Source organism: Gopherus evgoodei, chromosome 6, assembly GCF_007399415.2.
Source record: "Gopherus evgoodei ecotype Sinaloan lineage chromosome 6, rGopEvg1_v1.p, whole genome shotgun sequence".
Taxonomy (NCBI): domain Eukaryota; kingdom Metazoa; phylum Chordata; order Testudines; family Testudinidae; genus Gopherus; species Gopherus evgoodei.
In genome coordinates this window covers 111,387,965-111,402,484 of record NC_044327.1, presented here as the reverse complement: position 1 = coordinate 111,402,484, position 14,520 = coordinate 111,387,965, and the positions used below count along the sequence as shown (strand labels likewise).

General features: G+C 42.8%; 1 protein-coding gene across 1 annotated transcript in view; it reads left to right on the top strand.

Moving 5' to 3' along the window:
• Nucleotides 1-14,520, top strand: part of LOC115653413 (sperm flagellar protein 2-like) — a 47,084-nt gene that overhangs the window by 15,427 nt on the left and 17,137 nt on the right. The window contains 2 exon segments of the mRNA XM_030566707.1: nt 10,714-10,876; nt 10,878-10,931. Of these exon segments, the coding sequence (XP_030422567.1) occupies nt 10,714-10,876; nt 10,878-10,931 (217 nt within the window).

The following is a 14,520-nucleotide window of genomic DNA, read 5'->3' as shown; positions in this document are numbered from 1 at the left end:
GAAACTGTTCACCCCTTATCAACTGTTTTCATTTTTATTTTAAAATATACCTCATTTTCTATTTTTAAATTTTGCAGTCAGACAAAGAGACATTTATATCCCTAAAGAGCCTTTCTCAGTTGCTTATAACTTTCTCAAACTTTCTCCTTTTTTAGACTCATGTTTTCCAGGTCTTATCTCAATGAATGTTTGGAAAGTTTGAGTACATTTTTTAAAAAAGTAGCCCACATTTTTTCTCTCAAAAAGCTTTAGAGTAGAAACTTAATGTTTGTACAGAAGTTATCTGTAAATTGGACATGTGCCTTCCCATGATACTGTGATAATCTGTTTTGGTTTGGCCAAGTGGTAAGAGTTTAAAATATCATATACATCATGTATTCACACTGACTTTAAAAAAAGTAGTTGTATTAACTATCTTAGAATGTCCTGTTATCACTGTGCATTGTGTGTAAAAATGCATAAAGACTGAGATCGTTCACTGTGTACATTGAAGCCTCAATCCTGCACAGACTTATGCACACACTTACTTACTTGAAGCTGATGTAAAGTTAAGTGAATGCATTAGTTTGTGGACAATTGGAGCTTGAATGAGGTAGGGCTACTTAAAAGTGTACATGAACTCTTGCCTCACTGAAGTTCTGATCCTGCAAACACTTAAGCATGTGTTTAACTTTGCAAATGTGAGTAGTCCCAGTGAAGGCAATGAGACTGCTCACATGCATTAGGTTACAGGGATCTGTTCAGCTAATTTATCTATTAGTTCCCCCTGTTTTCCTGGGTGAAGAATTCCTTAAACATGATACATTAAGGTTTATGTTTCCAGATTTCATACTTATGCAGATATTTTATGCACATGAGAATCCCATTTTTAAGTTTTAGTTGATTTTTCCAAAACTTATATTTTTCACTAGAGAACAACTTTTTGTGTAATTAAGACAGAGGAGAGCTGTTTCAGGCTATCTAATTCTTGATATTAATCAGTGTATTTCGCACTAGTCATCTGAAGATGTTTTTCAACATGAACTTCTTCCTTTAATTTGGCCATGCAAGGATCTTCCAATTTCATATTGCTAGAACAAGGGTCAGCAACCTTTCAGAAGTGGTGTGCTGAGTCTTCCTTTATTGACTGTAATTTAAGGTTTTGCATGCCAGTACAGGTCTGTTGCATCCACAGTCAGCACATAAAGCGAAAATCGTGTATAGTCAAAATTACATTGAGTATAATGGCAGGCGAATCGCCCGCACTACAGGTACAGTATTAAAATTTATTTTTCTTTTTTTTTGTATTTGCCGACTATGTAAAGCTGAAATCATGCATGTTAAATGTGCGTAAGATGCGACAGACCTGTAATACATTTTAACCTTTTTAGCAGGGCTCTTTCTATGTCTATAACTAAACTATTGTTGTATGTAATTTAAGAAGCTTCATTTAAAATTACATTAAAATGCAGATCCCCACCCCGGACCGGTGGCCAGGACCCGGGCAGTGTGAGTGCCACTGACAATTAACTTGTGTGCTGCCTTTGGCACAGATGCCATAGGTTGCCTACCCCTGTGCTAGAACCTTAATGCCTGCATAAAATAGCTATAGAAGAAGGTGCTCAGATGTTGCCATGATGAGCACAAGTACAAGAATCTATGTAGAACAGAACAGAATAAAATAGAAACAGCAGATGATTTGTCTGGTTAAGAAACTGTTTGTACTGGGCATCAAGAAGCCCTGGAAGAAAGACACCTGCTGTTGGTATGCCTCACCTGTGCTTTAGCAGGAGACTGAAAGTAATATAAAGTGGCTTCAAGAGCCATTCAGTGCCTTTCTGCTTGGGATGCTTACATTTTTCTGGTATGGGTTTTAGATTGAGGAAACATAAAATACCTCTCAAACACATAACATGGCACTTGAACAGCTATACAATAAAACCAACATAAATTAAAGCTGCACTGTATATATGAAGCAGAATATTTTCTCTTTTAATTAATTCCACTTCCAGCCCAATAAAGATATAGGCACTCTGCCTATTTTAAAAAAGCAAACAGAAACAACATACTGGTTTCAAAGAGATGATAAAAGCTCGTTCCCCAAAGTCAGAACTTAGGGGCAACTGGCCCATCAGGGAGAAGGCAGCAGCAGCTAGTTTCAGGGCAGCAAAGATCTTTGTCTTTTGCCTTGATATTACAGCTGGTGACAGAGAGGAAGGGGCAGAGCAGGGAGGCAGCAACTTTATCACTATAAAACAATATTTAATCTTCAAATGATTAATCCACAAGGATTCCACTCGGTGTTCATGCATCCCAGGCACACAAGACCAGGTTATTTTGGCCAGCAGAGTCCGTTGGTGCCATGCCTGCTCCCTCTGTGCTCTCGCCCCAGAGGTCACAAAGAACTGAGTGTCCCAACCGTCCATCAGTTCCTTTTTGGCACCTGTGGGAGCAAGATGGAACCCCTGCACTGTGCACCTGTTTCTCTGCACATTGTGTGAGTTTAAGGTTAATTGTTAGTCTTGCTGCCCATTGGCAATGTTGGGATTTGGTGGTTCCCAGTGAGTCTGATGCTGGGTAGAAATCATGGGACTTTGATCCAATGTGATTCAATTCAATAAAGCTTTATTCAACATGTGCACAAAGAGAGCCCCTGGTACAAAGAATCAGGCAGAGTCCCTCCAGCAAAGAGCCCCTCCCCTCACTACTTTATAGCACATGGTGCTTATATAACAAGTTATATAACAACTTACATAACATGAACCTTTAACCAATCAGAGTTAAACAAACCCATATATGGGTTTGTTTATCATATGCTCATAGTGCTCCAGTCCACATGCGGAGCTCACACCCCTCCCCGTGGCCTTCTCCAGAATGTTCCTAGGCCGGTGAGCCACAGCATGCTTCCCTATGCATAAGCACCCTGTAAACCACATTTTATTTAAAATAAACACAACCATACCCTTTAGCTCCCCCATTTGGTTTTGGGGCTAAGAACAATTCTTAGACCCCACTAACACCACTTCCTTGTATTTATTAGGAGCAATAATTAGCTTTATTAACACTTAACTATAATTTTAGGAACAAATAAACTAATACATAATATTTACAATAAAATAATAAGTTCTTATGCCATTGCGAGAACACAACCCAAATTCATTTCCATTTGTTTTTGTTTTTACAATGGCAAACCCTTTTATTCACTGAATTAGTGTAACTGCCCTACCACTCCTTTCAATATTTCTTTTAAAAGGCTTAACACAATAGGAAGAACTAGATATTTAAGCAAGGCTTGCCTTCCAAAGTTAACCACTCACATTCACACCAGATAGTGGAGTCCTTCCTCACTGCTATATCATCCATTAACTTACATTACATGCATTATTAAGTCAGGTCCCAACATTTGAGATAAAGCTTGTCCTGACTTCAGGTTTTTCATACACAAAACCTATCCTCCCAGGATGGAACATTGGTCCCATGGGAAAGCCATGTAGTTATCTCCGGCCCTTATGTTACACAGGTGTCTGTGACATGCGAATGGAAGTGGGTGCCTTGGATGAGCCTCCAGTTGAGGAATTAACATCCCTCCAGGGATGCAATGACCATCTCAACATACCCCTGTTATCAACAGGGACCACTCCCCTGCCACCATCCAAGGTGAAGACATTCAGTTCTCGAGAACCACAGCTCTTACGCTACATGGGACTTATGGCACGAGTGAGTCTCCTAGCAGGGCTGCAACTTTCATGTTGAACACCAGGTTGTTACCATGCCAGGATGATAACACAATTTTTCCACATGCCTAGACCAATGCTTGCTTATACATTTTAGTAGTTTTTAATAGATGGCTGAGTACAGCAGTGAGGACCTGACCAACTGTTGCTGAGCTAAGGTAATATCTAACTTGATTAGACATGAACCCCACTCTTACCACAGTAAATTGTCATTCCTGCTAATAACAAATTTTAACCCAGTCCCTAGTATTAGATTTGAGTGATGGCATTTACAACGGATCCAGTGGCTCCTGCCCAGGTAATTACATCAATAAAACACTGAGAGCTACTGCAGCATTATTAAGATGACACCGCTTAAATAAACTTTCAAGTTTCAGAAACCACTTGAACAATTAGTAGACTACAAAATTCCTACATTAATTTTAAACTGGGAATATCAAATGCAAACACTTAACAATATTAAGAATGGCTTTCCAGGAGTCCATAGAGTAAATAGGGATTATTGTGCCCCATATTGGTTCTCTCCCTTGTTTACTTTTACACGTGACAGATGCACCCAAACTGGAATTCCAGTGACCCGGGCTGCTGAAGGAGTTACTAAGAGAACCATGTGAGGCCCAGTCCAGGCTGGTTCAAATGTTCGTTTCCTATAGGCTTTCACCATCACCTGATCACCAGGCTGCACCTCACATATGTCCTCTTCTCCGGCCTTTGAGTCTGGTTCAGTTCGGGGGTCCTGTGAGACACACTGTGATAACAATTTGCAATATTCAACAAGCTGGTCACCCATGACATACAATTCCCCACCTCCAATGCACAGATTTCCTGGCATCCTCATCGCCCGCCCTGTCAGCATTTCAAACGGAGATAAGGAATGTGGATTAGTAGGACGGGCTCTCATAGACATGAGAACCACTTTCAGGTTGGTGACCCAGTCTTTCCCTGTAACAGAAAACATCTGTTTGGTTAATTTGTTTTTAATGGTTCCGTTAGCTCTTTCTACTAATCCCGAACTTTGGGGATGGTAGGGACAGTGAAATTTTTGTTTGATTTCTAGTGCCCTACATACAGTTTTCATTACCTTTTCTGTAAAATGAGTACCTTGGTCACTATCAATGAAGCATGGAAGTCCCCATCGGGGAATTATTTCAGTCATCAATATTTTAGCTACATCAGCTGCAGTGGCCTTGGCCACTGGGAAAGCTTCTTCCCATTTAGTAAAGTGATCTATGATCACCAGAACATAATCTTTCCCTCTGCGCCTTGGCAGGGGACAAATGAAATCTATTTGTAACTGCTCGATGGGCTGTGTTGGTCTTGGCTGATGTCGCATTCTCACTTTTACTGTGGGAGCAGAATTACATTGAGCACACGTTACATACCTTCTCACATAATCATGCACGTTTGCATTAAGCTTAGAGTGCTACCAGGTGTTTGACATCCGGTGAATCACCCTCCGTGCTCCATCATGTCCCAACATGTGATACACTTGTATCATAGTTCCCATTAGCACATTTGGTAACACTAATGTGTTCCCTGGACCTCTCCAAGTGTTATCATCACACAGTTTGCCCCCACTATTCATCCATAACCACTTCTCTGCCCTCGGTGCAGCGTGCTGAATGTCCTGTAATTCAAAAAAGTTTGGGGTTTTTATGAGAGGCTGTGTTGCAGCAATTAATTGGGTCTCTTTACTTTCCACTGCTGCTTGTTTAGCTAGTTCATCTGCCCTTCGGTTCCCCTTGCTATGAGGATCTGTCCCTTTTGTATGGGCCTTTACTTTTATTACTGCTACTTCAGTAGGTTTCTGCATGGCTGCATGAAGTTTCTGCACTATCCCCTCATTTTGTATTGGGGATCCTGTACTTGTCAGGAATCCTCGATTTACCCACAAGTTAAGGTAATCATGTACAACCCCAAACGCGTATCTAGAATCAGTATATATGTTTATAGCATGACCTTTCGCAGCTTCACATGCTGCAATTAATGCCTGTGGTTTTGCTACTTGGGCCGATGCTCCAGGTAAACTGCGATGCGCCACCAGCTGCCCATCTTGAGTACAAACAGCCCATCCTGTGTGTTGCTTGCCGTTGACATAGAAGGAAGAACCATCCACGTATAGGCAAGGGGCATCAGGTATTTTAGTTTTTTTTTACCAATGGAAGGTCCATGGGCTCTACCTTAAGGCAACCATGATGCGGGTGTCCCTCATCTGGGCTAGGAATGAGGGTGGCAGGGTTTAGCGATGATGCTCGTTGCAGATGTACTGAAGGCATTAGCAAACTCGTTTCCCATCGAGTCCATCTTGCCACATGGACTGCCGAAGATTTCTTTCCTGATAAAATAGCAAGGACAGCATGAGGCACAACATTTACATCCTGTGCACCAATAAGTGGTAAGGCCTGATTTAGGGCCATAGAAGCTTCTTTCACTGCCTGGAGGCACGGTGGCATTACTTGAGCGACAGCATCTAGTTTAGAAGAGTAGTATGCTACTGGGCGCTGTTTATCCCCATGTTTTTGCGTTAACACTGCTGCCATATGTCCCTCACTGACATGCGTGTACAATGTAAAAGGCATTAATGGATTAGGAAGTCCCAACCCTGGGGCAGTACTTAGCCTCTGTTTCAATGTGGTAAATGCCTGTTCACATTCAAATGTCCATTCAATTGCATCATGTGGTCCACCAGCACCCTTTAGGAGATTATTAAGGGGCTGGACAATTTGAATAATTTGGGATTTGAGTTCGGCAGAAATTGAATAGCCCCAAAACTTTTCTTACTCGCCTGACTGTAATCGGTCGTGGACATGCATTAATAGCCTCAATGCAGTCAACAGTTAAACGTTTGTATCCCTTGGATATTAGATACCCCAGGTATGATACTTCCTCCTTTGCAATCTGAGCCTTCTTAGCATTACATTTTACCGCACTGTCTGCCAAGTGTTGCAGGATCACTTCTAAGTTTTTCATGTGTGTTTGGCAATCTGGTGAAGAGACAAGAAGATCATCAACATACTGTACAACACAAGAAGTCATGTCTGGCAGCTTTGCCAGCACATCAACTAAGGCTCTATGAAACAAAGTAGGTGAGTTATGAAAACCCTGGCTTAGGCGAGTAAAGGTATATTGCTTTCCTTTAACAGTAAATGCAAACCAAAATTGACTGTCAGGGTGCACAGGAACAGACCAAAAGCCATTGTTAATGTCCAAGGCTGAAAATACCACGTGATCATCAAAAGCATGTAAGCCTCCCTCTACCATTCTGTACCTTTTCCCAGAAGGGTAGGTTTGGGTTATTAAGCTGCAAAGATGGCAATTCTTTTAACATGCTCGGCAAGTCAGATGGGTTCACAGGAGTGTGCTCTAGGCGACTAACAGTAGCAGGGTCCCCTTCCCCTGGATTAGGATTAGGGATAGTGTGCACTTTCACTGGAGCCATGAAACTAGACTGATAGCCCCATATTCCACATGTAGGGTCCAAAGGTGCTGAGGGACAAGATCTCTTTTCCTGCAAGTCTGCTTCTTTATACTTTTTTGCTTCTGCTTGCAGTTTTTTTTACCTCTGCTTCTAACTCTCCTACCCTTTTTTTTTAGCATATTACTCTTTTTAACCAGCTGTTCATAATTAAAAATTAAACACATACCAGCCATTTCATCCTTCTCTTTGCTGTTTTTTAACCTTGTATACCAACAGGCAATATAATAGGGATGTTTAGTTGGGTAATCATCATGTGTTGGATATCCTTGTTTCAATGCCTTGTCATACTGAGACAGGACAGATTTTACAGCCAGCAACCTTACATCTACACTGAGGACATTATCTTCCTCAGATAAATATTGTGGTTTATGCACAAAATCAGTTTTGCCTGCCTGTAATGGGGGGTGGTTCCTTATTTTAATCATACAGCCAAAATATCTCCACAAGAAAGCTAATAAACTTACAACTACAATAGTTATAAAAGCACTAACCATATACTCTTTATATTATGGATCATTATATTCCTTTATTTTTTTAAATTTATAACTACAATTCTGTTTACAGACTAACAACAATTTATTTCAATAAAACACACCAGACTGAAATGCTCAATCAGCAGATTAATCCTTTTTCCAATTTATTTGATCTGCACAATTACAATGTCCAATTAGGAGATCTGGGCCTGCCAACACATCAGCTAGAGGTACTTATGGCTATACCTGCCCCTACACTAACTGTTGGTTTTTACAGCCTCTTTGATTTCCCACTTTAACAGCACTTAGTCAGAGGAATTTACAGCTTAGCCAGCCCCCACACTAAGTACAATGCCTTAAGACTGAAACAAATTCCAGTTAGGAGATCTGGGCCTGCCAACACATCAGCTAGAGATACTTATGGCTATACCTGCCCCTACACTAACTCTTGGTCCTTACAGCCTCTTTGATTTCCCACTTCAACAGCACTTAGTCAGAGGAACTTACAGCTTAGCCAGCCCCCACACTAAGTACAATGCCTTAAGACTGCAACAAACCCCCTGAATTCCCCAGCACCTAGACTTGCTTACTACAAAAGGTATGAGAGTCACCAGTTAGGTTAGAGACACACAACCAAATAAAAATGAACAATCTCACCCTCTAATTTGATTGTAGGTCATGATCCTGAAGGATATTTCAAATCCTGCTCGCTGCGCCAAGAAACTGTTGGGATGTGGTGGTTCCCAGTGAGTCTGATGCTGGGTAGAAATCATGAGACTTTGATCCAATGCAATTCAATTCAATAAAACTTTATTTAACATGTGCACAAAGAGAGCCCCTGGTACAAAGAATCAGGCAGAGTCCCTCCAGCAAGGAGCCCCTCTCCTCGCTACTTTATAGCACATGGTGCTTATATAACAAGTTATATAACAACTTACATAACATGAACCTTTAACCAATCAGAGTTAAACAAACCCATATATGGGTTTGTTTATCATATGCTCATAGTGCTCCAGTCCACATGCCGAGCTCACACCCCTCCCTGTGGCCTTCTCCAGAATGTTCCTAGGCTGGTGAGCCACAGCATGCTTCCCTATGCATAAGCACTCTGTAAACCACATTTTATTTAAAATAAACACAACCATACCCTTCAGCAACACAAATAATATTAATAATAAATCTTATTTTAGTCAGGTTTTGCTTTTCAGCTAGAATCACCCTGTATTTGTGGGCACTAGCAAAATGTCAAAAGCAAAATCTCTGGGGTTTAAGACCTGTGTCTGATGTGAAGCTTCAGTGCCACTTAACAAGAGACAATCTAGGTGCCTATTTTGTTTAAGACAGGGACATATTTAGGGTGACCAGATGTCCTGATTTTAGAGGGATAGTCCCGATTTTGGGGTCTTTTTCTTATAGGTTCCTACTGTTCCCTGCTCCGACTTTTCACACTTGCTGTCTGGTCACCCTAGACGTATTCCTGAGCAATGCACCATATATCACTTCTTCTCTAAACAGACTAAAAAAGTGAGAGAAGTCTTCTTAAAATTGTTCCTTTTGGTGTGCTGTATGTAAGCCTCCTTGGACACCAAAAGGAGGGAGGCAACTTGACCTCAGTCAGTCTTTCTCCATGAGCCCCTGAGTGAGTCAAGATTCCACACAAAGCTAAACTGACCAAGAGGTGCCAGTCATCTGCCGCCTCCTTGCTTCAGTGACCTCTGATAGAGTAGGAAGAAACACTACTCCTGAGCTGAGCCAAAGAATAGGTCACCTTCTGAGTTGAGGCACAAGACTTATAAGTCCTAGTAGTCTCAGGCTCAATAGTGCAGGAGCAGAAAATAGCCTGAGATGGTCCCTCTAGCACTCCAGTACTGACTGTTAAGAGTGCTGGCAGTACCCACTAAACCTGCAGGCCCTATCTCTCTCAGTACAAATCCTATGGTACTGTACAGGCAACCTTGGAAGCATGTTCCTCAGTGCCCAGTGTATCAATACCTACTATGTCGGTATCCAGGGTACGTATAGTATGAGTGATTTATTTTTGGGCCCAGTACCAGAGTCTACTTTCCTTGAAAGGTTTAGGATGGTGAGAACCCTGCTGTCAGTCCCTCACCCCAGTACTCATATCTTATTAGCCTTATTCCTCCTGGCAGAGACTTTAGCTATACAAGCCCTGTGGTCCTACTACACTGTGCTTTAGGAAAGGGCCTACGAAGATGGGTCCTCTAGGCCTGCTTAGAGAGGCTACATGAAAGCAGCCAGTCAGAGCCCCGCAGGCTCAGATCAGAAGTGGTGCAGGCCAAACCTCACAAACCCTTGGACATCATGTACCCCTGTATACCTGGCAGGCTCACCATGCCTGTAAACAAAGGATGGTTGAAACCTCAAAAGACCTGTAGAACACACCAGCATCAATTTGGCCACATTCAAGTGAGCTGACAGGATGTACCAAGTCCACTAGATCTCAGGCAGCCTCTGCTGCCTGTTTGAAGAATGTCCTTAATTCTGAAAATTGTAGGGTAGCTAATGGACACTACATTTACAAGATATTATTGTTTGGCAGACTCTTCAAGACTGATCCTACTTTGGTAGGGCTGCCATGCAGTTGCTATTTAAGTAAGTCCCTTTCTACCCACCTCCAAGTAGACAACTGCTTGTTAGTCACCAAGAGTGGAATCCATGTGGACAATCACTCGAAGAAAAAAGAATGGTTATTAGCCTTAAAGTAAACGGTGGTTCTTTGAGACGTGTTTTCCATTTTGATTCTATGACCCACCCTCCTTCCCCAATCCTGTGTAGTCCTAATCCTCTGGTATTTTTTTACTGGCAAGGGAATGGTTGTGCCTGCTAAGCCCTCAAATGGGGGACACAAGGACATTTAGGATGCAGGTGTGGACCTAACTGATGCTGGTGGCCAAAATAATCCAAATTCATGTGCATGTGGTTCATGTGCACCAAGAGTGGAATCCACATTGACAACACCTCTCAAAGAATCACACTTAGTGTAAGGTTAAGTAGCTGTTCTTTTGATGTTCAACATGTATTTTCTTAGCAATGTACAGGACACCTTGCAGATACAGGAGTTAGACACAACAGCTCCAAACGCCACAGCCCAGACAACTACTGAATTGTTGAGCACTTATTCAGATGATGACTATATAAGAAAAATTCAAAAACGTCTAGAGGAAGACAGTTTTGCCCGGGAGCAACGAGAAAAAAAGACGACGAAAGATGTTAATGGAACAGCTAATAGCCCATGAAGCACAAGAGGTGAGGTATTTGTGCTGATATGCCTTATCGCATGCAGAATTACCAATTTGTAAGTATCTAAATGGAAAAATAAAACAACAAATTGATGTTAATTGCATAACAGCAGTCTTTAGCTATCAGATATTTTCCCCTAGAATTACAGAAAGAGCTGGACTTTTTATAATTCAAAAAACTAGCGGTGTCATTCTCATCTCACATTTCTCTTACATGATGGTAGCAGTAAGAGTGATTTACTGAAGCAGTCCTAAGAGGCAAATGTTTTGCTATGGCATGTAATGATGTTGGGAAGCTGGGAATGTCAAATGGGAAGTCGCTGGTGTGCTGAAACTTTGCATGTTTGATCTCAGCCCTCAGGTGACATAACTGTTTTTGGAGTGTTTGAACAAACTCTGTTCAGATGTTTTTATGAGGAAAATGAAGAAAAATTGTATCTATAAATATATAGAGAGAAATAATAATACACCACTACCTTGATATAATGCCACCCGATATAACACAAATTTGGATATAACACAGTAAAGCAGTGTTCCGGGCAGGCTGGGTTGCGCACTCCGGTGAATCAAAGCAAGTTCAGTATAACATGGTTTCATCTAGAACGCTGTAAGATTTTTTTGGCTCCCAAGGACAGCGTTATATTGAGGTAGAGGTGTACCAGTTCCTCAACTTGTGAAAGCTGTCATAGTTAAATTGAAGTCAATGAAGCTAAGATGTTTTACACCAGTTGAAGATCTGGCCCCAAAAAAACTTTTCCCAAAAAATGGTTGAACTTAAAAACTTCAAACTTTATACATGGCTAGCTCTCAAGGAGGCATAGTCACTTGGTAAGTTTAAAACAGATAATGAAGTAAAATGATTAAAATCTTGCTTTTGTGCATTCAGGAAAAGTTGTTTAATATTTAGCGCTAGATTGTGACTTTCTAAAGTGGCTGTGCAGGGAAGTAGGGGGAGACAAGGATTCCCCAAACCTCTTGCATGGCTGCATTAGAGTTACCCAGATCTTAGATCTGGGCAGGGCTTAATTTGTAATGAAAGAGGTGCTAGGGTTCAAGCAATTTTTTTATTTTCATAATCAATGCGGAAAGTCCAGAGGTGCCAGGGCTATGAACTGCTAAGCCTAGAGTTGCCAAGGCTCAGCCCTGGCAAGTCCCTGCACAAATTAAGCATAAGATCTAGGTTCTGGTAAGGGGTAGGGAGCAGACAAAGATGGCTGGCTTTCTGGAGGAGAATGCCGTGTCTCAAAATGGGTTTTGCAGTAACTCCCCTTAATCCCCACAACCCCCTCAGGTTTATTTAGCCTCAGAGTTGGGATGAGTTTGTTGTCCTTAGTGTGTACGTTTGTGGTGTGTTTGCTGCTTGACTGAAGTATATAGCGTGGTCTCTTTGTTTGGGGGACTGTGTGCTGAGCTAGAGGCCTGCTGGGCAAGGCTGAGAGCTTCTTTGATTCCCATGCCCTTTAATACCCATCAACCCTTTACCGGGGGCAGGGCTACATAGGGAGAACAGAGGTTTAAAAAGCCCACTCCTAAGTGACCAGAGGAGCAGCTAACCGTGGAGTTTTGCGAAGGAGTTTAGAGTAGGGATTCGGGGGGGGGGGCTAGATACACTTCATTAATATTCTTTAAACTTAAAAAAAGAAAAAAAAACTTGGAGATATACCTATCTCCTAGAACTGGAAGGGACCTCGAAAGGTCATCAAGTCCAGCCCTCTGCCTTCACTAACAGGACCAAGTACTGATTTTTGCCCCAGATCCCTAAGTGGCCCCCTTAAGGATTGAACTCACAACCCTGGGTTTAGCAGGCCAATGCTCAAACCACTGAGCTTTCCCTCTTTAAGGCAATAAACACTCCCGATAAAAACAAAACAACAATAAAGGAAAGAGCTGCAGGAGTAAAAAGAGAATGCAGGCAGAAGTCCAGAAACAGAGTTTATTGTACTGAATGCAGTGTGTATGATTACCTGCCTTATGGGCCAGTGGCGTATGTGTGCATTCAATTCAAGGAGCTCCTGTCCCTCAGGCCTGGTCTACACTACACGTTTAAACCAATTTTAGCAGCGTTAAACCGATTTAATGCTACACCCGTCCACACAATGAGGCCCTTTATATTGATATAAAGGGCTCTTTAAACCGGTTTCTGTACTCCTCCCCGACGAGAGGAGTAGTGCTGAAATAGACAGGAAAAGCCCTGCGAACTTTTGAATTTCATTTCCTGTTTGCCCAGCGTGGAGCTCTGATCAGCACGGGTGGCAATGCAGTCCCAAATCCAAAAAGAGCTCCGGCCTGGGCCGTGCGGGAGATACTGGATCTGACCGCTGTATGGGGAGACAAATCTGTTCTATCAGAGCTCCGTTACAGAAGACAAAATGCCAAAGCATTTGAAAAAAAACTCCAGGCTATGATACAGAGTCCACAGCACATTGCTGCGTGACAAGCGTAACGGAAAGCCAAAGAATCAAATGGGCGCTCATGGAGGGAGGGAGGAGGCACTGAGGACTCCAGCTATCCCACAGTCCCCAGCAGTCTCCGAAAAGTATTTGCATTCTTGGCTGAGCTCCCAATGCCTGTAGGGTCAAACACATTGTCCGGGGTGGTTCAGGGAATAGCTCGTTAATTTACCCCCCTCCCCCCCGTGAAAGAAAAGGGAAAAAAATCGTTTCTTGACTTTTTTCAATGTCACCCTATGTCTACTGCATGCTGCTGGTAGACACGATGCTGCGGCAGTGAACAGCAGTATCCTCTCCCCTTCTCTCCCCGGTGGCAGACAGTACAATATGACTGCTATCTGTCGTCATCATCAGCCCATGAGTGCTCCTGGCTGGCCTCAGGTGAGGTTGGCCGGGGACGCCTGGGTAAAAATAGGAATGACTCCTGGTCATTCCCAGTAGATGGTACAGAACGGCTGGTAACAGTCTTCATCATAGCAACTGGGGGCTGAGCTCCATCAGTCCCCTCCCTTTCATGTGTAAAGAAAAGATTCTGTACTGCCTGGACTATCCTAGCAGCGGGATGCTGGGCTCCTCTCCCCTGCACTGTTTAATGTCCTGCCTGGACTATCATAGCAGCTGGAGGCTGCCTCCCCCTCATTTTATCTCACTAGCAAGTCAGTGTTTCTTATTCCTGCATTCTGTATTACTTCATCACACAAATGGGGGACACTGCAACGATAGCCCAGGAGGGTTGGGGGAGCAGGGAAGCAACGGGTGGGCTTGTTGCAGGGGCACCCACTTGAATGGCACGTAGCTCGTCATTTCTGCAGGATCTGACACGGAGCGGCTGTGCTCTCTGGTTCTCTGGTACACTGGTTCTCTAGTACACTTGCCCCATATTCTAGGCAGGACTGACTCTATTTTTAGATACCATAAAGGAGGGATTGACTCGGGGAGTCATTCCCATTTTTGTCTTTGCCCCCCCGGGCCGACCTCAGCCAGGGGTACCCATGACAGCAGCAGACGGTGCAGAACGACTGATAACCGTCATATCATCGCCAATTTACAGTGGCATGGCAGATGGTACAGAACAACTGATAACCATCTCTGCTATCTTGCAAAGGCAAATGAATGCTGCTGTGTAGCGCTGCAGTACCGCATTTG